The sequence below is a fragment of the Sebastes umbrosus genome, chromosome 1 (assembly GCF_015220745.1).
Source record: "Sebastes umbrosus isolate fSebUmb1 chromosome 1, fSebUmb1.pri, whole genome shotgun sequence".
Lineage (NCBI taxonomy): Eukaryota > Metazoa > Chordata > Actinopteri > Perciformes > Sebastidae > Sebastes > Sebastes umbrosus.
Genome location: NC_051269.1, coordinates 33,190,019 through 33,217,135, shown reverse-complemented (window position 1 = coordinate 33,217,135; position 27,117 = coordinate 33,190,019). Strand labels below are relative to the sequence as shown.

At 41.3% G+C, this 27,117-nt stretch overlaps 1 protein-coding gene across 3 annotated transcripts; it reads left to right on the top strand.

Annotated features, from left to right (window-relative positions):
* Nucleotides 1-737: 737 nt before the first annotated feature.
* On the top strand, nucleotides 738-25,518 carry tnks1bp1 (tankyrase 1 binding protein 1). 3 transcript variants are annotated; one of them, XM_037773221.1, is made up of 10 exons: nucleotides 739-910; nucleotides 4,348-5,373; nucleotides 9,333-12,363; nucleotides 20,968-21,074; nucleotides 21,724-21,820; nucleotides 22,559-22,709; nucleotides 23,146-23,258; nucleotides 23,368-23,555; nucleotides 23,672-23,757; nucleotides 25,098-25,518. In XM_037773221.1, the coding sequence occupies exons 2-9, from the start codon at nucleotides 4,358-4,360 to the stop codon at nucleotides 23,745-23,747; spliced, it is 4,779 nt and encodes a 1,592-aa protein (XP_037629149.1). In that variant the 5' UTR covers nucleotides 739-910; nucleotides 4,348-4,357; the 3' UTR covers nucleotides 23,748-23,757; nucleotides 25,098-25,518. The 3 variants fall into 3 exon arrangements, 2 of the variants coding, with proteins under 2 accessions (XP_037629149.1, XP_037629139.1); XM_037773211.1 differs by having other exon boundaries at nucleotides 25,095-25,518; XR_005207316.1 differs by lacking the exons at nucleotides 23,368-23,555; nucleotides 23,672-23,757; nucleotides 25,098-25,518 and having other exon boundaries at nucleotides 738-910; nucleotides 22,534-22,709.
* The last annotated feature ends 1,599 nt before the right edge of the window (nucleotides 25,519-27,117 follow it).

Sequence of the window (27,117 nt, the reverse complement as noted above, 5' to 3'; positions counted from 1 at the left end):
ATTGTTGTAACAATGTCTGTGCTGCCCTCTTGGCCAGGTCACTGTTGGAAAGAGATTTTAATCTCAATGAGTTTTTTACCTGGTTAAATAAAGGATATATATATATATATATATATATACAGTATATATATATATATATATATATATATGTTTAAATATGCAAATGAGGCATGATCTAATGCCAGCTTTTGGGAGAAATCTACAGATGCACATTGACAAAGTTTCTTTGTTTACCAAATTACCAAAAAAATGAAAGTCGTAATTATGTTCTTTAAAAATTGGAATGATCTGAAATTCGGACTCACTAGTGAGTGAGACCAAACTAGGAGGATGACTAGAAGAACATGACAAGCACCCACATGTTTTTCATCACAACTGACAACTCACAGAAATCAATGTGAAACATATATTTACTTTTCCTTATTATGCCATGATCACATTAGTGGTTGTTTATGTAAATGTGTTATATAAACAAACACTAATGTGGTCAAGTGACTTTCCACTAGTCTGAAAGAAAACACGTTATGGAAGCAAAATAGCCCAAAAAAATAAATAAAAAATTGACCAGTGTATGACAAAAAACATTTTTTTGCCAGGGGTGTCTCACCTTTTTTGTCGCTTTTATTTTGAAGTAAACCCACGCCACTTCCTGTTTAGTCTCTGTGCGTAACGTCACTTGACGCATGGAGCAGCGTGCTGGAGCTCTGCTGGAGCTGGAGGAGCTGAGGCAGAGAGGGAGTGTCTGTCTGCTGGGCGGAGGAGAGGAGCAGTCTGACGTCTTGTTGGTGTGAAAAACACACTCTGACAACAGCTCAGCAGGCGAGACGAGCACGGAAAACTGAGGAACACTTTTCTTTTTCAACTTCTTCCCACTTCCTTCCTTCCTGCATGACTACGTGAAGACAAGAAGGTAAAGAAACGTTATACTGCTAACCGTTAAATATCTCAACCGTTGGAAAAGTTATGTTATTAAGAGCAGGTGCACTATCTTTTATCTGTTTCCTAGCTTTATTACGTAAATATGTGGTTGTAAAGTTACTGACTTATAACGTTAAAGCATTGTCCTCACAAAAGAGCCCAAGACTGACAGTCTAGCTTGAATTAAAGTTCGCCTACTTTACATTTCACTTTCCTTTGTCCACTTCCAGAGGACTCAACTGCTGGTTCAACGACTGGGAGGTCATTGTTGTGACGCGTTTATTAGTAACTTATTAATGAAACATATGAGCTGATATAACTGGGTAATTGCACCGTTTAATGTAAGTTAGTAAGTAAGTAAAGCTTTATTTATATAGCACCTTTTAAAACACACTGTTACAAAGTGCTTCACACACAAAATGAAACATCAAACAATGATGAAAGCAATGAAAAATATGCTACAAGTCATCACATTACCAGACTTAAACCACAAACACTAACGTTATATGTGGTTAGCTTGTGACAGCATCACTCTGAAGAAGTTAATAATACAGTGTGGGACATCTAAAGGAAAGTGTAGCCTTGGCAGGGCAACAGGCACTAAAAGGCAAACAAAGATAAAGATTAGAAACTACAAAAATCCCACCAGCTAAGTGCTGCTGCTGCTGCAGAATGATTTTTTTCACTGGCTCTATGAATGTGGCCTAAATAAGCAACAGAAACCAATCCATCAACTGCTGCTTTATCTAACAGACAGTGTTTGTTTCTTAGGAATTCAACTGTAAAAAAAAAAAAGAGGAGGAAAAGCAGAAACAAACAGCTTTGAGAGTCCAATCAGATCCCATTATTATTACACAATACTATGCAAGCCCAGAGGTGCTGCTGTGTGTTTGAGCAAGGCATACAAAAACATGGAGGATGGGTTAAATGCAGAGAGTAAATTTCACTGTGTATAATACAATGTGACAATAAAAGCTGAATTACATTTACATCAAATCGGGCTATGAATTATATATGAACAATCCACTCTGTAAATAACCTTCAGAATATAGATAGAAATGAAACTGAAAAGTCTGGTGTATGTAAGTGCTACTGACGTAGAGATTTCTGGCTCAGAGTATGAGAAAAAAAACTTTTCTGAAGTGTTATGTTTTAATATGCAAATGAGGCATGATCCAATGTTAACTTTTGGGAGAAATCTACAGATGCAAATAGACAAAATGTAGTAAAACTCTGTCAAACTCTAAGGAGGCTTCTGCTCCACTGTTCAAGAAATTGACCATTCTTTCAGTTTATGACATAATTATTCATCAGATATGTGTGTTTATATATAAATATATGTTCTTGCCTTCTTCTTTACCATCATCGTTTAGCAACTTATTTAAATTAAATTCTCAAATTCATTCACATAATACATGCAGGTTAATCATCTTCACCTGCCTTTTTACAAAAACAAAACATGGCCAGTACTCCCTCAGATATCGTGGTGTACAAATATGGAGCACAAAAATACATGTTATTTTATGTTTCTTAGGAATTCAACTGTAAAAAAAGAGGAGGAAAGCAGAAACAAACAGCTTTAAGAGTGCAATCAGATCCCATTATTACACAATACTATGCACGCCCAGAGGTGCTGCTGTGTGTTTGAGCAAGGCAGCAAAAAAAACAAATTATAGGCCCTAACATGCACAAATACCTCAGTCCACACACAGACTGGCTGTGTGATCTGGAATCAATAATCCAAACCAGCTGTGGATTGATCATGTGAGAGTGACACAGTTGAGCACTTTTGCTGACAAACACTGAGTTGCACAGTATCAAACTGTGGGGCGTGGAGTTACCGGTTTGTGCTTAAGTATTACAGGTCAAACCAGATGATAGTGCCTCAGGTATTTTTGTGCAACAATATTGGAAACGCGACTGTTATCTTTTTTTCACATGGTGGTTAAAGTGACCTTTGCTCATGTGACAGCAGACTGTTTATCTGTCAGTGTGGTTTCAGTTCAATTGGAGGTCTGGTGTGTCTTTTCTGCAGACCATATTCATGATGTGTGTGTGTGTGTGTGATGACTCATCAGGCCTGCTTCAGTCTCTGACAACATGTCTCACACCTGCCTGTTTTGATTCCTATTTTAGTAGTTTTTTAAAATATTTAGTATGGTTTAAAAATGACAAAACTGTGTGGCAGCTCACTTTATTTCCACTGTCAAAATCACACATTATAACGTTGTAATATCTATCTATCTATCTATCTATCTATCTATCTATCTATCTGTCTATCTATCTATCTATTTTCAGCCTATTAATTTACTTTCTAAGGCTTTACTAGTACAATGTTTATGTCGAAGACACCAACTTGTGTTGAATTGATTTTAGCAGTGTCACCTAATCACATGACTACAGCAATTTACTTGCTGGGTGCACTTTGAAATGAGGAAGTTATCAAAGCACTGTGTGTCAAGTTGTTCTAGTCATAAATCAGAAACATCAAACATGAATGAATGATAGAATTAAAATAGATTTCGAAAGTGTATAAGGGTTTAGAACATGACCATAGAAGGATATGATGATCATTCCCATGCTCTATTATGTCTCATAAGTTGTTGCATCAATTTTTGGCTTGATACCATTTGTTACACAGATTTAGTGCTAAACCTAATAACTTTTTTTACCATGCAAGAATTGATAAAAATGATCAAAAATCCCTCCAAAATACCACATTAAGACACCAAGACCTTGAGGAACACCATAGAAAAAGCCATATTGTGATTTGGAATCAAAAACTTTTGACATTCGGAGATTTCTGTTCTGTAAACTGCTCAGAAACCCCCTTATTGTCAATCTATCTAGGGAAGCCATCCATCCTCTGAATGCTCTAGGTCTGTAGTTTGTGGCTGTAAAGTTTCATGAGGCTGTGATTATCCTAGAGGTCACCACAGGTCATGTTATACAGTCAGGTTAAGTTTAAAAAAAATGGTCTCAAAGACATTCAGTTTACTGTCATAGAGGAGTAAAGAAACCAGAAAATATTCACATTTAAGAAGCTGGAATCAGAATTTTTTTTTTAATGACTCAAACTGATTAATCGATAATCAAAATAGTTGCCGAATAATTTAATAGTTGACAACTAATCGATTAATCGTTGCAGCTCTAATTTAAAAACTAGGCTGAGGAAGAAACAAGGTAAAAATGATCCCAACAGGAAGAGTTGTCATAGTTTCTGGTGTTTATTCAGGGTGATTGCTTACTTTCTCTTTGCCCTTGCAGAAGTAATGTGCTTTCAAAAATGTAGACAGACCAAACTCATCCAGTTTTCATTGTTAAAACATAACCAACTGGCTGTCTCAGCAGAGAGAGATAATGTTTTTTTTCGTTGTAAATACATAGTTTTCACTGTGTGTAAACACTTTCTCTCCTCCCCTCTTTCAGCAACACAGTTATGGAGAGCTCCATTGAGGTTTCCCAGACTGATGGCACCTCTAACCCCAAGCCAGCGCTGGCCCCCAAACCTCGGCTCACTCCCAAGCCCTTCTCCCTGCAGAAGAACACCACCATTCGCTCCATCCATGCCCCGAAGACGGTCGCTGCAACTTCTAAGACAACAACACACCAGACTGGAAAACCTAAGGCCACAGGCGTCCCCAAACCGACTGTGCCCACCCCCGCACAGAAACCCCCTCAACAAACCACCACCTCAGATTCCAAACCCAGACCTGGAAGCGTGCTCCCCAAAGACCAACCAAAAGCAACCAAAGAAAGCAAAGCAAGTCCACATGGAGAGGATAAAGTTGATTTTAGTGTAAGAAAATCAGATCCAGCCTCACAAACTGCTCCACCCAAACAGACGCCCAAGTCCGAGCCAATCCAGAGAGATGATGTCACCCAAGCAAACCACAAAGTATCCACGGATACTGTAAACTCAGAACAGATAGACGGAAAAAAGAAAGAAGACAAAACTCAGACGTCTGTCATCCAAAATCTTAAAGAATCAGGAAATGATGTTTCCTCTGCAGACAATCCAGCACGTCGATGGGGCGGCAGCAGGAAGCGTCTGTCCATGGAGCTCACCTCCAAGTTCGAGTCAGGTGGCCTCTCTCTGCCCCCACAGCCAAGTGTAACCACCTCTACAGCCAGCACCAAAGATGATGCAAACAAGCCCTCAGATCCAGAGCCGAGCCGGATGACATCAGAGCCGTCAAACAGAGAGAGCGATGATGGTGCACTGAAGGAGGATAACAGCGAAGGAGGCAGTATAAAACGCAGAATCAGCCTCCTCTTTGACTCGCCATCAAGGCCAGAGGCCGCGACAAAGAGAGATGAGCCAGAAATCATAAATGGTACAGAAAGTGTAAAGGGGGTCAAGGAGAGGATCAAAAAATGGGCCACGGAGACGATCCCTGAGGGTCCAAAGACTGAGAAGAGGCCTCTGGTTGCACCCCGACCTCGCTCTAAGAGGTGAGCGAGATTCCTTTCATCTGTGCTGTTTGTATTTAGTGATGTGTTGAGACATGAGTGAAAGAAAAAGAACATTCTCTTGCAAGTACAGTCAAGCAGGAAGTTTATTTTAGGTTAATGGCACATATTACATGATTATGATTGGCTGTTATTGGCCAGGGTTATACTTTTCATTTTAGATTTAACAATGCAAAACATCCAAAGTCTTTTCATGTCCACACTTAAGACTTTTAATGTCAACTCAATTTCAATTCAATATGCTTTATAGAGCTCAACGGTGACCGCCCACATTTTGAACGGCTGCGGAAGAGAATTTCCCATTCAAAAACTCCATTAACGTTTCAGAAAATCTTTATATACAGAGTTTTAAGCATGGAACCAAGCCAACCAGCTACGAGAATAATCGTGCCCATAAAACATTTAATTTGGAGCAAAAGACAAAGGTGCAAGACTGTGTACATCATTATTTTAAGAGTGAACCATTGGGAATGGCGACTCACCACCTCTGGAAACTCACGAAAAACTTTTAAATAAGGCTGTTAATCGATTTTTAAATATTTAATCACGATTAATCACACTTTTTTTATCTGTTCAAAATATACCTTAAAGGGAGAATTGTCAAATATTTAATACTCTTATCAACATGGGAGTGGGAAAATATGCTGCTTTATGCAAATGTATGTAGATATTTATTATTGGAAATCAATTAACAATAAAAAAAAAATGACAAATATTATCCAGAAACCCTCAAAGGTACTGCATTTAGCATAAAAAAATATGCTCAAATCCTAACATGGCAAACTCAAGCCCAACAGGCAACAACAGCTGTCAGTGTGTCAGTGTGCTGGCTTGACTATGACTTGCCCCAAACTGCATGAGATTATCATAAAGTGGGCATGTCTGTAAGGGGGAGACTCATGGGTACCCATAGAACCCGTTTACATTCACATATCTTGAGGTCAGAGGTCAAGGGACCCCTTTGAAAATGCTCATGCCTGTTTTTCCTCGCCAAAATTTTGCGGAAGTTTGGAGCGTTATTTAGCCTCTGCAACACGCTAATATGACATGGTCGGTACCAATCGATTTAGGTTTTCTGGTTTCACATGATGCCAGTAGCTTCACTCTTTCCCTTTAAAACTGAACCCGCCTCCAAAACAGCAATTGTGTTGATGCATTAAAGAAATCAGTGGCGTTAAAACAAATTTGCGTTAACGCATTATTATTGCGTTAACTTTGACAGCCCTACTTTTAAACCAACCGTTGTTGATTTAAAATGAAAAACAGATTCAGCAAATGCATGCCTTATTTTTCACTTCAAATGTTTTCAGAAACACATTTCGGTGAACTCTTCGTAATATAAGACAAAGTTTCCAAACGAGTTCCGGCTTGAAATCGGGAGCAGCACGTACGAGCACGTACCCTCACTAGCCATTCGCGGGTGCATTAAAACATTCCCATGATAACAGCATGCTCCACCAATCTGAGAAGTTGTTGTTACATTTAGGATTATGGGTAGTGTAGTACCTTTCCGTGACATTGCGAATAAGTATGTTTTTCTTAAAACAAGGTTGATATCATACGGGCTTGTGGCTTCTACAGGAGCATATACCATTGTTTCATAATCTATTACCTCGTGGTCAGTCTCCCTTGGATGGTTATGACATTTTGGCTAAAAATCAAAATCCTGATTCAGAATATGAATGGGATATTCACTTCCAGAAACTCACTGTTGAGATCTATTGGCATGGATAAGGACAGTGTTGTTGAAGGGTCAAGTAATAATGAGATTATAAGAAAAAAGAACAATTCATAAAATCAAGAAAATAAAACAAAACAACTCTTGTTGTAATTTATCTTTCTGCTCAAGTATTCCTTTTTGTAAAATTGGTGCTTCATTGGTGCATATAGAATCCACAATGCAGAGTGGATTGTTTTTTCTCCAGTCTCTCCCATAATGTCTCCAGGTTTCTGTCAAAAAATCATGGAGAGATGAAAGCAAGTCTAGAGCTGTTTGGCATTTGAGTGTCGCCAGCACCAGACACCAGCTGTCTTCTTTGCTTTCGTGTCTCCTAACTTACTGTATTTTGTGTGGACATCTATAGCGGTGTGGTAAATGAATAACGTAGCCTGCAATATCAAGATTGTGGCCAGATTTATGTTCTCAAATAATAAATCTAGATAAGAGTGCAAACAAGGTCACCGTGAATCTTGAGATTAGACGTCCAACCTACGAGTACAGAGTACAGAGTTTGTTCACCCATTTTCTCAGGTGCCACCTGGTATCTCGCCACTCAGGTATTTTTGTTTATTTGCCCAGGTTTTGAGATTTCTGTTTTGCTGCAATTACTATTACTATTACATACTATGGATGTGAATCGAATTTAGTTTGTGTTGCAGCATTGAAAGGTGCATTCAAAAAATTCAACGGCAAGATGTCCTCACTGGTTTGAAGACTTGAGATTTCACTGTCAACAGTCAGAACTTCTTTATCCCAAAGAAATAGTTCCTATGAAAACTGTTAACAGTGTGTTCTGTGGATTATCCAGAATAACAACAAACAGTGTCTGAAAAGAGACTTTGTTGTTTCAGTGTTCTGAGCACCACAAATTAAATCCACCACAATTGTGGTATCGTAAAGGCAGAAATCTTAGAGATGATTTTTTTTTTTGGCAAATAAAACAAAACAATCTGAAGGGCTAGAAACAACTAGATGTAAGTGAAAGAATATGTTTTTTGTATTGTGGATGAACCGAACTAACCCTTTAAAGGAATAGTTTGACATCTTTTGTAATACCGATGAGAACATCGATACCACTCTCATGTCTGTATGGTAAATATGACGCTGGAGACAGCAGGTGATTAGCTTAGCTTAGCATAAAGACTGGAAACAGGGGGAAACATCTAGCCTGGCTGTGTCCAAAATCTCGAAAAATTCAGGATTAACACATGGAGTCTGGAGTATCTGCTGGTTGGCTGGCAACCTCACTGCAATGGCAAGACTCCAGGAAGTCACAGCGCCAGACCAAGAGTTTCGGCATGTAACTCCCATGGAGGTATAATAAGTCTTGCGAAAAAAAACCTGCAGCCCAGAAAGCGCTTTCTCCATAGACCACCATTGTAAAAGACACATCTGTAAAACTGCTGACAGGACACTTTGAACTGCAAACAAGGTTGATTATAACTCTTGCTGTTATGAATTTTTGATCCATGGAGGTTTTATGTTTGTAAAACTTTCCTCAAGCCAAGAAAACCATTTTGGTAATGTCACTAAAATGTGAAGTCTGTCGGCCGAGCGGGAGAAACACTACTGCGTAAATTCAGTGGGCTGCATAAGCCGGAACTAAACCCGGAAGCTAGACACTGCAGAGTTGTGTCTAGAAGGTAACACGCAAATTGCAGAACTCTTGCGAGATGGTTAAGGTTAGGCATTTACCTTGAATAATTAAGGATAGGCATTGACCTTGAATGGTTAATGTTAGGATAGGTCGTCGGGCAGCGAGTCTCAAGAGTTTTCGCAATTTGCGGGTTACCTTTTAGACACAACCCTTTTTTTGCATATGCACCAGGTGAGCAGTACTCATTGGACTGAATAGGCACCATCTTGGGGTCAGGTATCCAGTTCTTATTATACATCCATGGTAACTCCCCGTAAAACCACAACTTGCCATTTTTACATAGCATATTTATTACTGAGCTTTAGAGGTGCTGGTGGGCAGATATCTTTAACTTTGGACAGAGCCAGGCTAACTTTTTCCCCCTGTTTCCAGTCTTCATGCTAAACTAAGCTAACCTGCTGCTGGCTGTAGCTTTGTATGTAGCATCCAGTCATGAGAGCGGTATCGAAGAATATGTAACATGTGCTTGGATGTATTGAAATGACAGGTCTGAGCACTGCCATTGATCCGTGGACAATTCTTTTTTTAATTTTTCACCTTGAATTACTGTTATCTCTTTCACAGCTTTGAGCCAGCAACTGCTCCAACAGTAGAGAAAAGACCCAAAATGCCGCCCGTTGAACCTCCTGCAACCGGGACACCAACCAGTCAGGCGGTGGATCTTCCTTCAAAGGTGTCCCCCGCTGAACAACCCACAGAGACACCAATGGAAACATCTGAAGATGCTCTTGCTGGAGTGAAGTCCTCGGAGAGCTCCAGAGAGACATCAGGAGAGCATGTGCAGAACAGATCAACAGAGTGTGATGTCCAACTGCGTAAGCACAGCTCATCTACACCCCACACTGCCACTGAGGAGGGAGACTCAAGTACTCAACATGGTCTAAAGAGGGACAATGGCAAACGCCGCTCTGTTCGCTTTGGCGTCGTGGAGAGAGATGATGGTGGGCCTCCAGTGGTCCTGGGCTCAGCGTCTGAGTCCAGTGAAGAAGAAGGAGAAACTTCTGAGGATGAAGCTGAGGAGGACATCTCTGTTTCAGTGCCTGTCTACAGAAGAGCAGGAGGTCTTCCGAAGAAGGATGATGATGAGGTGCAAAAGCAAGAAGAGGAACGACTGAAACATCTGGAATTTGAAAAAAGACGGAGAGCCGAGGAGCACGAACAGGCAAGGCTCAAGTTGGAAGAGGAGCGGAAACGAAAAGAAGAAGAGGAAGAAAGGGAGAAAGAAAAGGCGAGGCAGAGGGAAGAGGAGGAAAGGGAGAGAGAGAGGTTGAAGGAGGAGGAAATGGAGAGACAGAGGAAGGATGAACGGGAGAGAGAAAGGGTGAAAGAAGAGGAGAGGAAAAGGGAAAGGCTGAGAGAAGAAGAGTTGGAGAGTGATAGAGAGATGCAGCTGATGAGGCAGAGACAGAGAGAAGAGGAAAGAGACAGGGCGAAGCAGAAGGAGGAGAGACTTAGACAAGATCAGGAGGAGAGGGAAAAAGAGAGATTGAAGGAGGAGGAGAGGAAAGAGGAGAGACTGAGGGAGGAAAGAGAGAGACAGAGGCTGAGAGAGGAGGAGGGGAGATCAAGTCACGACCACAAGGAACACAGATTGGAGGAAAAACTGAGAGCGAAGGAAATAAACAAAAGAAAACAAAGAGAGGAGGAGTGGGAAAAAGAGTGGGTGAAGAAGACAGAGAGGCTGACAGAAGATGAAGGAGAGAGGGAAAGAGAGAAAGAGATGGAGTTGATGTGGCAGAGACAAAAAGAGGAGGACAGGGAGAGAGCAAGACAGAAAGAGGAGAGACTCAGACAGGAGGAGAGAGAAAGACTGAGAGAGGAGGAAGAGAGATCGATTCCCGACCACGAGGAACACAGATTGGAAGAAAAACTGAGAGCGAAGGAAATAAACAAAAGAAAACAAAGAGAGGAGGAGTGGGAAAAAGAGTGGGTGATGAAGACGGAGAGGCTGACAGAAGAAGAAGGAGAGAGGGAAAGAGAGAAAGAGATGGAGTTGATGTGGCAGAGAAAGAAAGAGGAGGACAGGGAGAGAGCGAGACAGAAAGAGGAGAGACTCAGACAGCAGGAGAGAGAAAGACTGAGAGAGGAGGAAGAGAGATCGATTCCCGACCACGAGGAACACAGATTGGAAGAAAAACTGAGAGCGAAGGAAATAAACAAAAGAAAACAAAGAGAGGAGGAGTGGGAAAAAGAGTGGGTGAAGAAGACGGAGAGGCTGACAGAAGACAAAGGAGAGAGGGAAAGAGAGAAAGAGATGGAGTTGATGTGGCAGAGACAAAAAGAGGAGGACAGGGAGAGAGCGAGACAGAAAGAGGAGATACTCAGACAGGAGGAGAGAGAAAGACTGAGAGAGGAGGAAGAGAGATCGATTTCCGACCACGAGGAACACAGATTGGAAGAAAAACTGAGAGCGAAGGAAATAAACAAAAGAAAACAAAGAGAGGAGGAGTGGGAAAAAGAGTGGGTGAAGAAGACGGAGAGGCTGACAGAAGAAGAAGGAGAGAGGGAAAGAGAGAAAGAGATGGAGTTGATGTGGCAGAGAAAGAAAGAGGAGGACAGGGAGAGGGCGAGACAGATAGAGGAGAGACTCAGACAGGAGGAGAGAGAGAAAGAAAGATTAAGAGAAGAGTCGATGGAAAGAGAAAAGGAGAGGCAAAAGAAGCTGAAAGAGCAGCAAGAAAAAGAAGAAGAGATGGAGAGAAAGAGAGAGGAGGAAAGAGAAAGGGAGAGGCAAAGGAGGCTGAAAGAGCTGCAAGAAAAGGAAGAAGAGATGGAGAGAATGAGGCAAATAGAGATGGAGAGACAGAGAGAGGAGGACAGGGAGAGGGCGAGACAGATAGAGGAGAGACTCAGACAAGAGGAGAGGGAGAAAGAAAAATTAAGAGAAGAAGCGATGGAAAGGGAGAGGCAAAGGAGGCTGAAAGAGCTGCAAGAAAAGGAAGAAGAGATGGAGAGAATGAGGCGAATAGAGATGGAGAGACAGAGAGAGGAGGAAAGACGGGAAGAGGAAAGGAGGAGGCAGATAGAGAAAGAAAGAGTGGAGGAGATGGAGGGAAAAATACGAGAGGAATTAGATAGAGAGCGAGCACAAGAACTGGAAGAAAAGCTAAGAATGGAGTTAGAGAGAGAAAGGGATGTGGTGAAAGTAGCAGAGCCAAATTTAATCAGCTTTGACTCTGAAGATTTGCCCCCAGAGAGTCAGGTCGAAGTTGCTTACGACGACTTCTCCGTCAAACCCGCTTTGATCACAGTGGATTTTGACGACTATTCAGTCAAACCGAAGAGATGGGGCTCGCAGGCTAAAGTAGAACCTAGTCCGCCCATCCAGAGTTGGGCAGCAGGCCCTGTGGATAACTGGGAAGTTGAAGCGCTGGCACCCCTAGATGTCAGTCCTCGAGAAAATAAAGTGCCAGAGCAGGTGGAAAAACCAGACAGCCCAGAGCCTACATTATTAGCCCAGGAAAGTCAAGAGGAAGAGGAGGAGCAGAGGCCAAAGGAGGAGCAGCTCATCTCCATAGAGGTGGAGGAGGAGGAGGAGGTGCAGAGGGAGGAAGATACAAAGGAAGATGAAGTGGAAGAAGAAGACGAGCAGGAGGTAAATACAAAATTCAGTCCCATTCTGTTGGAATGCAGCTTGATTTGTACCCACTCTTGATAGATTTTGTTATTGTGAACACCAGCATCGTTACGTGAAATTGAAATAGAACTGACAAAGAAAGGGTGAGGTCAAACACAAAGACAGGAGTGTACATGTAAATGTGGTAATTTCACCACTGAATCACATCAGCCTGGCATCCACACACACCTCCCCATGCACCATCACGTTGGCATTCCTGTATCACGAGGGAAAAACATCTTGTTATACTTGCTTCGACCTGATTCAGTCACAGCTTAAGAACGTGTGTTTGTACGTGTGTGTGTGTGTGTGTGTGTGTAGGTGTGACAATGAAACAAGCATGGCCTGAAATCTACATCTACGTGCCATGTGTCAGTAGTAGTATCTGCCCTTGCTGACAGCGAGAACTCATTTCTTACAATAAACAAAAATACTAATAGTGTTGGAGAAAGATAAGTGTTGACTTAGAGGTGTGACGATAAAAAATAAATTGTGAATGTGTACGATTTTCAATTCGTGCAATCAAATTTCTACCCCTGAAGATGATATGTCGGGTGTGAGAAAAATACAGTTCCAACTGTAACAGTACATCAAACTGTCTGAACTCTATGTCCGATGGTGCACGAACTGTATGTAGATGTGAGCATGTGGTTATCGCGGGAAGAAATATTACAGGAAGTGAGGTTATGACTTCCTCTGCATCTGTCTCGCAATAGTCTGTCTGCTGCTTTCATTTCGTTCTTATTTAAATAACACATTTATTTTCAAAGGCAGTTTAAAAGATCAAAACATTGCATGAACATATGAAAGGGGGATGGATTATTTCTCATGGGCGTCTTGGATGGATTATTTCCAGCAGCTATGGGTGAGTTTTTACAGATTGAAATGTTACCCAATGAGTGTTAGTGGTTTCGCAGTGAATCGCAGAGTCAGCACAGCAGTTTGCACCTCTGAGCGGGTTCCACTTTATGTGTTTTAGATTTATTTTCGGTGTTGTAATGCAGTACGCCAGCCTCTCCCATCACCATATTTATCCACTTGAATTGGAATGAGTTAGCTGCATTGACCACCATTAACTGAACTAATTAAATCAGCTTTGAATGCACTACATGAGTATGTAGACTATCTGTAATAGAGCAGTCCAGTTTTGAGCCAAGGCACCCTCATAAAATAGCTAAATTAAGTGTAAGACAGCTTTATGTAACTTATGGGTTGGCAATATGACAATATGTACCACGAGACAATGTAGGTTTGTCATCCATCAGAGATTTTGTCATATTGACATCTCTTGTAATATTAGGTCATTGTAAAATGTGTTTTAAATCAGTGAGCAGCATCAATGTGATGAAGTACTTTGATTCGTTAGCTGAAGATATAGTTAGACATTTTGGGAAATACGCTTATTCGCTGTCTTGTAGAGAGTTAGATGACGAAATTGATGCTGTCTGTATGATAAATATGAAGCTGGAGCCAGCAGCTGCTTAGCTTAGCTTAATTTAGCTTGGCTTAGTTTAGTTTAGCATAAAGATTGGAGACGGGGGGAACATTTGCACTTTGTTATCCACAGTTACTTCAGTTGTTTCACCGTCTACCAAAACTGCAAAAAAAACAGACATTGATACTCTTTGGTAAATGGGAATGGCTACCTATAGCGCCCGGGGAAAACAAAAGCGCTATCATCTTCCTGTTTTGGTTGCGCAATAGTTGATCATTTGTGCCGTAAATGGAGAGTTCATTTTCCCAAGAAATGGTACCCGGTGGCAGGCAGAATTACATAGTGAAAGCGAGGCTTATAGGGACCAATCTAAACACAGATGGCGTCATTATTCTATAGCCATTACATTGTGCGATCAACATTTACTTCATGATGATAAGGTAAAGGAAACAACTTGTCTGTTGCCACTTTAATGCTGCTATTATGAAATGGTACATAGATATCCTGAGGCTGCTTCTAACAAAATGTTTATTTTCTGCTTCAGTTGATTCACATTCAAATACTCATTGATGTTGAAGCACAACAGTCAACAAACTATGTCTGAGCTAACTTCTGGGTGGACCCACGAATACACGTCAGCACTGTATTGTAATGCTGAAAGAAGTAGTCTTGGGAGTGTAATAGTCAGTTAATGTCGCTGGGAAATGTTAGTCACCTTATTAGCCTCATTATAGGTAATAGAGAAACAGACCAAAGTGAAGATTACAGCCTAACAACACACCCCAAAAAAGCTATTTAAAGTGCAAGGTCAAGTACATAATGTAACTAAATGAACAAACACTGCATCCTGCAACAGAAATGAACATAAAAAATCTTCAGAATAACACGGAAACTTGATCACACTTTATTATGAAAAGAGTCAAGGCAGCAAACACAAACAATTCAAGGTGAGTGGCAGCTTATCAGAGCCAGTCGGCCAGTCAAGACAGATCGGTTCACCACCGGTTTGAACATGCAACATTTTTTGCAGAGTTAGAAAACACTGAACTCTGGAGCACTGAACTGTGTTTGTGTGTGACTTATGATATTGTGTTTCTGTTTGCTGCGCTCATGCTTCAGCAAACAAAACAATCCCACAAAACCAGTGAGCTCCTGTAAGGAAGCATTGTACATGCAGTACATAGCCACTTAGCTGCTATAAGGCCATTGGAATTGAAGGTCATGATTGTGAGAGTCTAGTTTTCACCACTGAGTGGCGCTGCTGCTCTTACAAAATTGCACTTCCTTATTCTGCACCACAACAAGTTTAGTTCATGTAGAGCACCTTCCACTGCTATAATATGGACAACACAACACCACAGTGAAGTTTATTAAATAAGTTGTAACCTTTTTATGCTGCAAGAAAACTAACACAGCAGAGATACTATGTTGTGGCAGAGAAAAGCTTTTATTTTGACAAGATAGAAAGAGGAAAAGGTTTACTGGGCAAACACAAGCTGTGCAGCCAACCGTGGCATGCACCTAGACAGACAGACAGATGGATGGATGGATCTTATATAGTGAGAGGAGCCGAGGTGCTATGTGGTCATCATGTCCTCATTTGGATCTGGTCAGCAGGGCAGCGTGTCAGAATGACCGTACATGGTGCCCCTCTTTTCCCAGTCTCTGCCCCCCTTACACACACACACACTTTCTGGCACACATACACACAAAAGAGGACGGGCTAAACCACGGACAAGAAAGTTCACATGTCCACTCTCTCAGTCGTCTAGTGCTCAAACTTTCTCTCAACTTCCCACAAAGTCGCTTGTTTTCAGCCTGCTCCTCTCACAAAGACCCAGTTCATTCAGTCACCTGCATCATTTACCTACAGGAAGAGAGCACAGTGGAGGGGAGGTGCAGAAAGCACCTAGGCCCAGCCCGCCGCACCTTCCTTCCCTCGGGATTTTCCACATTCGAGCACAGACCTCCGCTTTGTTTTGACGTTTTGTGAACTCACTCAGGTGTGGAGGAGATAAAGAGGGTGATCTACCTCTCTGTACCTGGCTCTGGATGTCTGGAGTGGCAGATATTTCCCACGCTGCTTTTCCTTTTTTTTTTTCCTGAATGGAGTGAACTGGGACGTCAAGCAAACAGGCTTGACTGTGGCAGAAGAAGTCTCAGTAAAAGAGAGAAAGAGGTTCACATGAAAAGAGGTAATCTTTAAAGCTGCTGGACTAAAAGCTTTCATGCTATTTTTTTTACTTACAAAGTGAAATCTTTGATGGAGAGTTCTGTCAGTGTCTTTTCAAATGGATCGTAATGTGATGATGGGAAAGTCTTTCTTCGGGACACTGCCGTTCAGGATGTCACATCCATCATAGTGAAAGCTGCAGTGGAATAGTGTTGTCACAGTGCAAACACATGGCTGGTCAGACTATTTACTTCTCCGCTGACAGCAAATAATAGACCGTTCCATTCATTTTGTGCGACCTGAACCATAACAATATGCAGAGAGAGAATGCATCCCGCTCAAATGAAAGATGGACTATATCTCGTCTTGTATGATGTCAGAAACCTTTTTCACAAAATACAATTTGTGCTCTTCTGCTTGCTGAAAATGACAACTGAAAGGCAGATCACAGACGCAGCTTCCTGACTCAATCCCTTCATCTCTAACAAAGCTGAACCTTAATTTTTGTGGTGACCCAGTTCCCATGGTGACCCTAGTGCCCGGACGACCAGCTGCGTGAGCTTCTCAACCATGCAGTACTTTGGAGGGAAGCTGTCGGCCGCCCAGCTGCATGTGGCGGGCTGGGTGGGCGGCGTGCGGCGCTCCTTGCAAGGGGCACTGGAGCTGGTGTGGGGTGCTGCAGAAGAGAAGCAGCAGGAGGAGGAGGAAGAAGAGGATAAAGAGGAGGAAGAAGAAGAAAGTGGAGATGGAGGAGGAAGGTTTCAGAGAGCTATGTCACCGCTTCGTAGCTTCGCCAGACGTAGCAGGAGATCCTTGCGTCGCTTCTCCGTCAGAAGTCGGCAGAGTCTGCAGAGGAGAGCAACTGAAACCTGCTCTGTAAGACCTGATGTAGTAACCCAGAAGCCTCTGAAATGTTCTGTTATTATCAAATCCAGGTCACGTCTAATGAATAGAATTGTTAATGACAATCAGGTTTGGCTGGCTCATTTCAGTTGACATTTGGTGATCAATGATTAATGAACATAGCAGCTTTTATGGCCTGGGTTCATCAAAGGGTTGAGGTGTTTTTATAGTTTCCACCAAAGCTCCATGTATCCTCATAGTCTAATATTTCCCCACCCATGTGTTAACTGATAACCATGCAAATGTGAAAAGGCAGTAGGCAGTAGGCACTGGCAGTCCGTTTCAGGACACAGTTATCTGATGAAGTTGTCCAAATGCAGTGTTTTATCAGTGTGCATGCATGCCCTTTCCTCTCTGTGTCGCTGGTGTGTGTCAGAGATAAAACAGAGGACTAAAACAAAGTGTGACACAGTTAGACAAAGTTTATCTAAGTATGCCTGACCATGTCAGCGCCCTCTGCATCTGTGTCTGCTTTTAGTTCAAGCTGATTACGTTTGGCTGTTGCCATTTTACAGCCTTTTCACAGTTGAAATTGCCATTTTGCCTTCTATATATCATTACATTATAGCCCGTTGCATTAGATTATAATTATGTTTTACTTACATCTTACTGAAAATTGTGCGCAAGACAAAGTTTATTATGTTTTTACATTGTAATATATTCCTTGTAATTAATAGGATACGTATGAACACTACTCCACACTACTGGTACTATCATATGAAACTAGAAAACATAAGGAATGGACTGATACCGACCATGTCAGCTTAGCTTGTTGAGAAGAACGCGACATAACGCTCCAAACTTGCGCTAAATTTTGGCGAGGAAAAATATGGCATGGCAATTTTCAAAGGGGTCCCTTGACCTCTGACCTCAAGATATGTGAATTAAAACTCTGAGATGAACAGAGTGAAAACTGTATCTTATAAGTTAAACAGATGTTCACAAACTGCATAATTTGCAGTTGAAAAAAGGTAATAAATCGCAATATATTTTATCACAATACTCGCAAAATATTTAAAATTGCAATAATATTGTCTCGTGACTTAAGTATCGCGATGATATCGTATCGTGAAGCCTCTGGTGATTCCCACCCCTACCTTCAATGTAACACTTTGTCTAATAGGTCTACAGGAAATATGCTGCCAAAACAGCATAATAGTAGGGTACATGCATCTGATTTTCTTTATACTAATCCCTTGCTGTACATCTTATCATCATCTGCTTTGGAGATAAAATGAATGTATCTTTTGCAATACAGGAGGTAGCTTTTTGAGACATATACAGGCTGAAATCTGTCTTGGTATTTTCATATTGTTTACTGAGGCTGCTGACTGCAATGTGAGTGTGAACGTGTGTGTTTGTGTGTGTTTATATATGAGGGTGTACGTGCAGAGGAGCCACAAAGATCAAAAGGTGAAAATAACCTGCAGGCTATATCCACTTTTAATTTGATGATCCGTCACTTCTCTTTATTAGAGGTTATGTTTTGTTGACAGTCTTCATCCATTGTTCTGGATTAGAGTCTCGGTTAGTTGTACGTGTGGCTTCTTTAGATGTTATCTTCCCCGCTACACCACAAACAAGCTTACACATTCCAGTGACCGTAACAAAAATGTTTTGGAGGTAAACTATAATAAGGCCCACTCTGTCTTGACTTGCACATCCTCCGCCCTCCCGAGCATATTGTACTGGCACATTCACACAGTAGTTGGGCTGCAGTTTAGAGATGTAGTTTCTTTTATGGCGAAGTTTTTAAAGCATCTGTTTCTTATGTCTGCACTTAGAGGTTGTTGTTGTGTTGATGGTTTTACAATACTTGAGCTCTGATCTAGCTCTGATAAACCCAGTGGGTTACTTCCGGGTCTGAAAAGTGAAGCCAATGCAGAAGTGCCTTAAACTTGCATTCTTTCTATTAGCCAGCAGGGGGCGACTCCTCTGGTTGCAAAAAGAAGTCTGATTGTATAAAAGTCTATGAGAAAATGACCCTACTTCTCACTTGATTTATTACTTATTTATGAGTTTATGGTCTCAATTGCTAGTTTCAAGTCTTCTTCAATACAGCATGATGTTCATTTAGTAAATTATGGTCCCATTTACAGTCAAATAGACCATAAAGCAGGGTATGCTTTAGGCCGTGGCTACCTTGTGATTGACAGGTCACTACCACGGTGTTGTCTGGTCTGGGAGTTGTCCCGTGTTTTCGTCTTACAACTTTAACCCTTTCACAGTATGTTTTCAGTTCATGAAAGTTAATGTTAACATTTTGGTCGCCTAAAAATGTCTTATTCAGTGTTCAGTTGTACTTAGCTCCACCCTTTTCAATTGCAAACCTTTTTAATGCAAGAAATTGGTCAAAACTTAAACATGAATTAAATATCCAGTCTATAATGTATATAGTATATAAACATAGAACTGAAATGAATACATTGGCCCCATTGTCAACGATACCCAATCCAAAGACTATAGAAGCAAAGAGTCGGAACTCTGGTGCTTTTTTGACAATAGCCGCTAGATGGCGCTGCGGTAGCGCTGCCACCACTTCCATTTATGTCCATCATTCAATTTATGCTCCTCTGGGAAGCGGCCAGGCAAAAAAGTTTAAGTCAGTAAATATTTAGAATAGTATGCATATTTATAATGTTTTTATTGTTCAACAAAGGCCATTTCGGCAGAGAATTTAAAATTATGACAATCGAATAGAAATAATTTGGTTTTATCTTTGTACGGCACTTTGTAGGCGAACGTTTTACTGGCGCCTGGTAGTCGCTTTCAGTTCAAAAAAGGCGGAGGCGTAGCCCTGCCGCTTGGCCCCGACGTTGCAATGGAGCGAACAATTGACTTTCACTTTTTGGCAACATACGTTCTTTGCCCGATCCAGCTATTTGAGACAGTATGGGCCCGATATCCAATCCGGTATCGGTATCGGTGCCACAGATCCCACTGAGGTACACTTGCTCATTGTCTCATTGTTGCATATTTGTTGTGCTGCCAAAGAGGAAACATTTAGAAAATGAATCAAGTTTCTCTTTGAATTCACAAGAAGTTTTTTGGAACAGTATGAAAGGGAGGTATTAGAGTCACGTGATGTACTGCAAAATTATCTAAATTACCAACATTAAAAACTTTGTGAGCTGCAGTGGCTGCTTCTGTAATGAAGGTGGGAGAGATTCAGAATAATGGTGGTGGAATCGCACTGCTGTAGACTGTGTCTGTGTTAGAACAGACGTTGTTTTTTCCCTGCACCTAAACACAGTCTGTGGTTATAGGAAAATCACTAGAAGCCTATTCATTCATGCCGTGATGTTGCCAGATAACAGGCATTGTGCAAATGAAGCTGCTGTGAGCCATGAGTAATAAATGGACTTATGAAGGAGATGAGATGTGTGTGAAATCAGAAGGAGGGCATGGGTGTTTACCCGAGTGTTGTTTTGTATCCAGGTGACAATATCAGACGGCACAACGTTGGGATGTGCCCCTTGACATAATGTGAAGTGAGCTTAAAGGAATGTTTGCGAGGAAGTGCACAGTAGTTGCTTTTGTTTGGGACGTGTGTGTGTGTGTGTGTGTGTGTACGTGTGTGTATGTGTGTATGCGCGCACCCATGCATTCCAGCATGTGGGCGTGACAGCATGAGTGTGTTTGGTGTGTCTGTGTGTGTGTAGGCATATAGGTGTGTATGCCTGTGCTCATGGTGTTTGTTGAGGACAGCCCAGCCTCTGTGACCGGCTCATTAAAAGATGCATGCTTGGCTGGTCCTCAGTCCTCTCTCCCTCTGTAGTTACTGATCTTGGCTCAGCACACAGTCCGTTTTCTCCCTGCCTCAGCTCCACAATGTGACGTTCTAATATGCAGATTTACAGAACAAAAGAACATTTACGTCATTTGATTTTGTGTGATCGAGCAGTCGATCCTACTTGTAGATATCCGCACATGCTCAACATGAAAGTGGAGTTGAGTTTGACAAAATATATCCCACAATGTCAAATGCTTTTGTTATGTTTTCTCTGGTTCTGTTGTATGTTTTCTTGTTTATTTTCAAATTGAATTGAATGTCTGTCTTTCTGTCTCTCAGGCACCAGTTAATAGTTTTAGCACAAACAGTGAAGACACTGATGCTTTGATAGACACCGAGCCAGACCAGCAGAATGAGGCCTACGAAAAGACATCTGAAATTGACAGGTAGGAAGAAGGTTGCACTATAACACAATACACGACCCCCACACAAACACACACACTGTGAACTGACTGTGCCTTTCCGGGGTTTTGTGTCCTTCATCTACCATGATGGGAGACGGACAGGACTAGACAGGTTTAGGTGTCATTCCTCATGTCTTGTGCAGAAGGTGTGGTTTCACATTGAGGTGATTTGATTCAAACTGAGCACACCTGCAAATAGAAGCTCTATACTGTAGCTGTCGGACAGTGAAGTCTTATAGTAGGCAGCCCGAAGGTGCAGTTTGGAGTGCCGAGTTTAGCTCTTTAGTGGAGCATGTAGTGTATCCAATTTGTGTTTGTTTGTTTGGCTTTAAATCCATCTGCGATTTGGACTTTGCAATGACAAAACTTAAATATTCAGCATAATGAGACATGCAATTTCTGTTTATTAAACATAAATCCTGTGACAGCATAACCAAGTGTAGCTGCATGCTGAAATGTGCTATCAAGTATTGTCAAGAGTTGAGCTCTCTGTGCCCCCTTGTGGCTAATAGAGCACAACACAGAAACTCAGAAATTGGACTAAAAAACGCCTTAACGTGAACTTAAAGCATCTAAAAAATTCCTGTTTCCTTCACACATGATTTTAAATAGCTTTCTTCTTCTTCTTCAGTCCAAAGCCTGTCCCTGACGAGGTTCCTGAAGTCTCCCCTGAAAATGTTGACACCACTGATTTTCACAAAGAGCCTGAGCTGCCTCCATTCCCTGAGGTTGGTGATTCTTTACTTCTAAACCTCCCCTCTTCATGAATGGTGACAGCTGATGTCTCCGGCATCCGCTACGAACATTAAAGGGATAGTTCAGGTGTTTTTGAAGTGGGGTTTTATGAGGTACTTATTCATAGTCATTGTCTTACCTACAGTAGATGATGGTCGGCACACCCCAAGTTTGGAGAAACAGACAGAGTATCGGCACGGGAGAACAGCAATGTAATGCTGTGGACAGGACTGGCAAGCAAAACGTATTTTAGCCATCTAAAAGAAAGGCTCACCTAGCTGCTTTGAAGAGAGCATAGATAAGTTTCACTTTCAGTCCAGTTCCCGGTCGGAAAGGGTTGTCTTACAGCAAGATATACCAGTGAAAATATTCTAAATATAGCATATACTTAAACGGATATAGATTCTTTTAGGTGGCTAAAATACATTTTGCTGCCGGCCCCATCCACAGCAGTATAATGCTTTGGTTTTGTGCAGTAACTTCTGTCTGCTGACCGTTATCTACTGTAGGTAATACACCGACTATAGATAAGTACCTCATACAACCCCACTTCAAAACACCCGAACTATCCCTTTAACATATGGTTTGGTTGTTAATTTGCAAACCTCCCTGGGAAAATGCGCACTCTTACATCTGCACCGCTGTAGTGTGATGGTCCGTTAATACACACCGGTGAATACAGTGTGTTCTATTCATTGCTTGCTAGATTCTGTGTGTGTGTCTGTGCACAGAACTCCACTCCGCTCCTCGACACCAGCGCACAGAGGTCGAAAGCCACTCTGGGTAAGAGTCGAAGTCGAACTCGCTCGCGTCCGTCACGCTCGCTCCGTGGAATTTTGTCTCCGGTGGACGGCATGGACTGGAGGAGCTCCGACTCTACAGGTTACTACTGAATCCATAATGTTATTACTGCATCCATGATGTTATTATAGCATCCATGATATTACAGCATCCATAATGTTACCGCAGCATCCATAAGGTTACTACAGCAGCCATAATGTTACTACAGCATCCATGCTGTTATTACAGCATCCATGATGTTATTACAGCATCCATAATGTTACTACAGCATCCATGATGTTATTACAGCATCCATAATGTTACTACTGCATCCATAATGTTACTACTGCATCCATAATGTTATAACACCATCCATAATGTCATGAAGTCTACATGAAGAGCTAGAACTTCAGCTAGTATTCTTTTTACATTTCAAAATAAACAAGCGAACACATCCGCTTCAGGCGAAAAGCAATAATGGAAATGTTGATTTACTGCATGTTCTGACTGATCTGTTATATTATGTCTATGTTCTTAGATGAAAATGACTCATCTTCTAAGCACAGGGAGGCGGACTCTGAGGAGAAGCCTAAACCTCCCACCTCTCATAGAGTCCCCATGTTCCCTGGTTTGAGCCCTGCAGCCTTAATTGTAAGTTCTCTTAGAGTTCGAAGAGAACTTAAGTATACTATGTATTCCAGTTTTCATAATACATAACAAATTTGAATTGAGTAAAGTGTCCTTAACTTTCTCCCCCCAGGCTCAGTTAAAAAAGAAAACAGGTGGACGAGGAAGTGGAGGAGGAGAGGAAGCCGAAGAAGAGAAGGAAAATGAAAATGAGGAAGCAGCACCATCTCCCTCACAACTGTCCCGCTCTCCTCGCTCTGCCGCTCATCTCGCGGGGGCTGCACGAGTGCTGCCACCCATTGGCGGACCCACGGACGGAGGGTGAGAAAATGAGCGTGACAGCGCACAAAAAAAATCCTAGAAATTATGAGAAAATGATTATTTGGAATGTGTTTTAATCATGACACTACTCTGACCTGTGACTCTGTGTCACTCAGTGGCGGCTCCTCTCCCGCTTGGCTGAAAGAACTGAAGTCTAAGAAGCGCCTGAGTCAGTATGACGGCGAGGCTTAGCCAGACGCAGGTGAGTAATATGAATGAGGTGATAATTGAAATACCAAAGACACATTCTTTGCTACATAATAGAATATTATTTTAAAAAGAAAGTTTATTTAAAAGAAAAGAAGAGTTCTGCTGTTTCCCTGCGATCGACTTGGGAGCATCGTTATCATTATTGGGTATTTTAGAGTCAGTACAACACAAGTCAAATGTTCCTCTGACATTTTTTACATTTTTGTAACTAGGGCTATCAATCAATTAAAATATTTAATCGCAATTAATCGCATGATTGTCCATAGTTAATCGTGATAATTGTGATCCAACAAACGCAAGTCTTTCATCGAGGAGACTGTTCGTGTCCTGTGCGTTACGTTTCACTTTCACTTTACTATCATTCATGTCCCGTGTTCACAACGTCAAGTCACATTTTCACTGTATAAACGTAGTCATTTTAAGCTAAGTTTAATTCACAACATTACCAACGTGTTTACTGCGGCCGAAAAGTGACGCCGAGGGGCCGTTAAGCACGTGTTTAGTGCGACGGAAAAAGTGACGCCAAGGGATCTGACAAAGCGTCACTACGTGACGAGTCGGGATAAGAGCGTGTTGGATGCACATATAAGATAATCCAGTGGTCACTATATATGATTAAAAAGCATCTTTTGGATGACTCTCCTATTTAGCAACAGAATTCTGATACTGGCTTCAACAACAAGGACATTAAAGCTTTCATAACCCGTGAATTGCTTGTGATATGTCGAGCATTATACAGGACTTAACAGGATCAGCCATAGAGAAGCGTTGAGCACGGACATTTTGACATTTTTTTGACATCTGGCTTACTTATACCCTGAATTACTGTAGGAGTGAAGGCATTATTTAAAAGGACTAATGTGCTTGTGAGTCATAATGCAGGACAGCTGAATAGGTTTGCGATAATAGAAAGCGAATGGTTTGAACTCTCCGGCAATGCTGTCAGGAACGCTCGTGTTATTTAATGCGTCTGTATAATAAACTGACAGCAAAGACAAAAACAGGAAGTGGGCCAAGCTTTCTCCTATCATGATTTAATCTGCACAGTGGGTAGAGACATCCTCATTGTGGCTGAATGCAGTTTTCTCTGCTTGATGCTCTTTTTGTAATTGCTGCTATATTTTGCTCTTACCTTTACGTACAGCTACAGTACAGGACATTTCGATGTAACAGGGTTGTGGATTTGAGTGCCACTTGGGCCACCCATGCTGAAAATGAATGCACTCATGGCAGTGTGGAGTACTTACAGATAAACCCATCCAACAAATGTGATAAAATATATTACATAAAATCTGTGATTTTAACTTTTCTTCCTCTCGTTCCCTTCAGTAGACACCGTGCCTTTGCTGTTCAGCAAGAATAAATCCATCTCAGTTGCTGCTGCTGCTGCTGCTGACAGACACCTCGCCACGATTGCTCCATTTTCCACTTTGAGTGCCTTATTTTGGACCTTTACTGAGATATGCAGGAGGGGAATTCAGGCTTTTGCTGAACGTAGAGGCCATCAGGAACTTTTCCGGCTTGTAAATTAAATATGGTGCCAAGGCTATGTGCCAAGACTGTGATGTTTTAATGCAAAGTACATGTTTTTATCTACTGCTGTACAGAGGCTCAATGGAATTTAGAGCAAAGCCATGGACTGTCTTATTGTTTGAATGTGTTAGTCCAGGGGACTGATGACACTAGGCCTTCAGCAGGGTACCTACCTTCACACGTATGTACAGAAAATACTGAATATAAATAATGGATTGCACCTTGTGTGTGTTTAGTTTAAATTGTACAAAATGCCTTTTACATTATCTTTCCAATCACAGCTCGTCGCAAGTAAACCTTTATGCACTTTAAGAAAATAATATAATAAATTACCGTCCATACAGAACATCTAAGCAATAGAATCATCAAGTACCTAACTGTAGTAACATGGTCATGGGAATTTTCCTATTTGTTACACCATGAATGTCTGTCTTCTCGTCTTCAGGTCCACAATAGAGTGCTGCAGGAATGAGTCCTAAAACCTGGAAATGAGTTAGCATTTTAGCACTTCCGGTTCACTCGTCTCAAAGTCAATGGTTTTTTTTTAATGGGTTTTTAGTTAGATACCTGGAATAAGGTCTGTGGTTAACACAAGCTTTAGAGATTGTTACTTTTTGTTCTGCGATATAAAATATGTCAGTAAATATCCCACTCATGAAAAAAAGGCGGTTGGTAACAAGCGGCTAAATGAGACTACTAAACGTCATCACACCGACTCGTCCGCCCTTAGCTGAGTGGTGGTGATGTGAAGTCATACAACTGTGGTGTAGTTAGTTTATAGCCTAACGTTAGCTTTTTACTTCTCGCAACTGCAGTCACACTTCAAAAATCATAAAAGTGGTGTTCATTTGTGGAGATTATCTTGCTGAACAAAACTTTGTAAGTATCATAAATGTGTGTTCATCACAGAGTTTATTTTCTGCAATAATCCAAAACCAAATGGAAAAATCCCATTGTCTTTTTGTGGAGGGAACCATGGAGATGCTGACTTCCTGGTTGGCATACAAAAATACGTCATCCCTGCAGCACTCTATTAGCTAGTCAAAACATCAACAATGAGCTGGGAGGACATTTTGAGCTATAACAGAATCAGGAAGAGTGTTTTTTAAAATCTTAAATCCATAAAAATGCAATCATCTGCTTTAGATGCTTTTATGTGCCTTTTTAATGTTAAAGAGTGACTTAATGCTGTAATCATTTATGATCAACATATTGTATGATAAGAGGAAATTGAGGGAATTTTATTAAATCTTTTTTATGAAATGCATTTGAGTGTGTGTTTTTGATGGGAAAATTGCACACCGTAGTGCAAAAGGTTTAGGCAGCAGTGGCGCATGAAGACGCACATTACCTGCTGGTCAGTTTTAAGAAACAATTTACAAATATTTACAACATAGTCTCATTCATGTATTGTAAGCAGCCTTAACCCTGAACAAGGGATGTTCAGGAGTAGATAAAAAGTCAGCAGTAGATGCCACATAGAAGTGGTGTACATCATCTGAAAGCTGGGAACCTGAAGATTGATTTGAGATGCAGCACTGTGTGTCAAGTTGTTCTAGTCATAAATCAGAAATAAACATGAATGAATTAACAATTAATCAGGGTTCAGAACATAACGATCAAATTGTATGATGGCCATTTCCATGCCCTATTATGTTTCATACATTGTTGCAGCAATTTTTTAGTTGATACCATTTGTTACACAGATTTGGTGCTAAATTTAACCATTTTTTACCCTCGAGAATTGATAAAAATGATCAATAATCCCTCCAAAATACCACATTAAAACACCAAGACCTTGAGGAACACCATAGAAAAA

Excerpts from the sequence above, each read along its gene's own strand:
- tnks1bp1 (XM_037773221.1), top strand. The coding sequence starts at position 4,358 with ATGGAGAGCTCCATTGAGGTTTCCCAGACTGATGGCACCTCTAACCCC. Across the intron at positions 21,821-22,558 it reads AGCTGCCTCCATTCCCTGAG|AACTCCACTCCGCTCCTCGA; the intron begins GTTGGTGATTCT and ends GTCTGTGCACAG. Across the intron at positions 23,556-23,671 it reads GGCGGACCCACGGACGGAGG|TGGCGGCTCCTCTCCCGCTT; the intron begins GTGAGAAAATGA and ends TGTGTCACTCAG.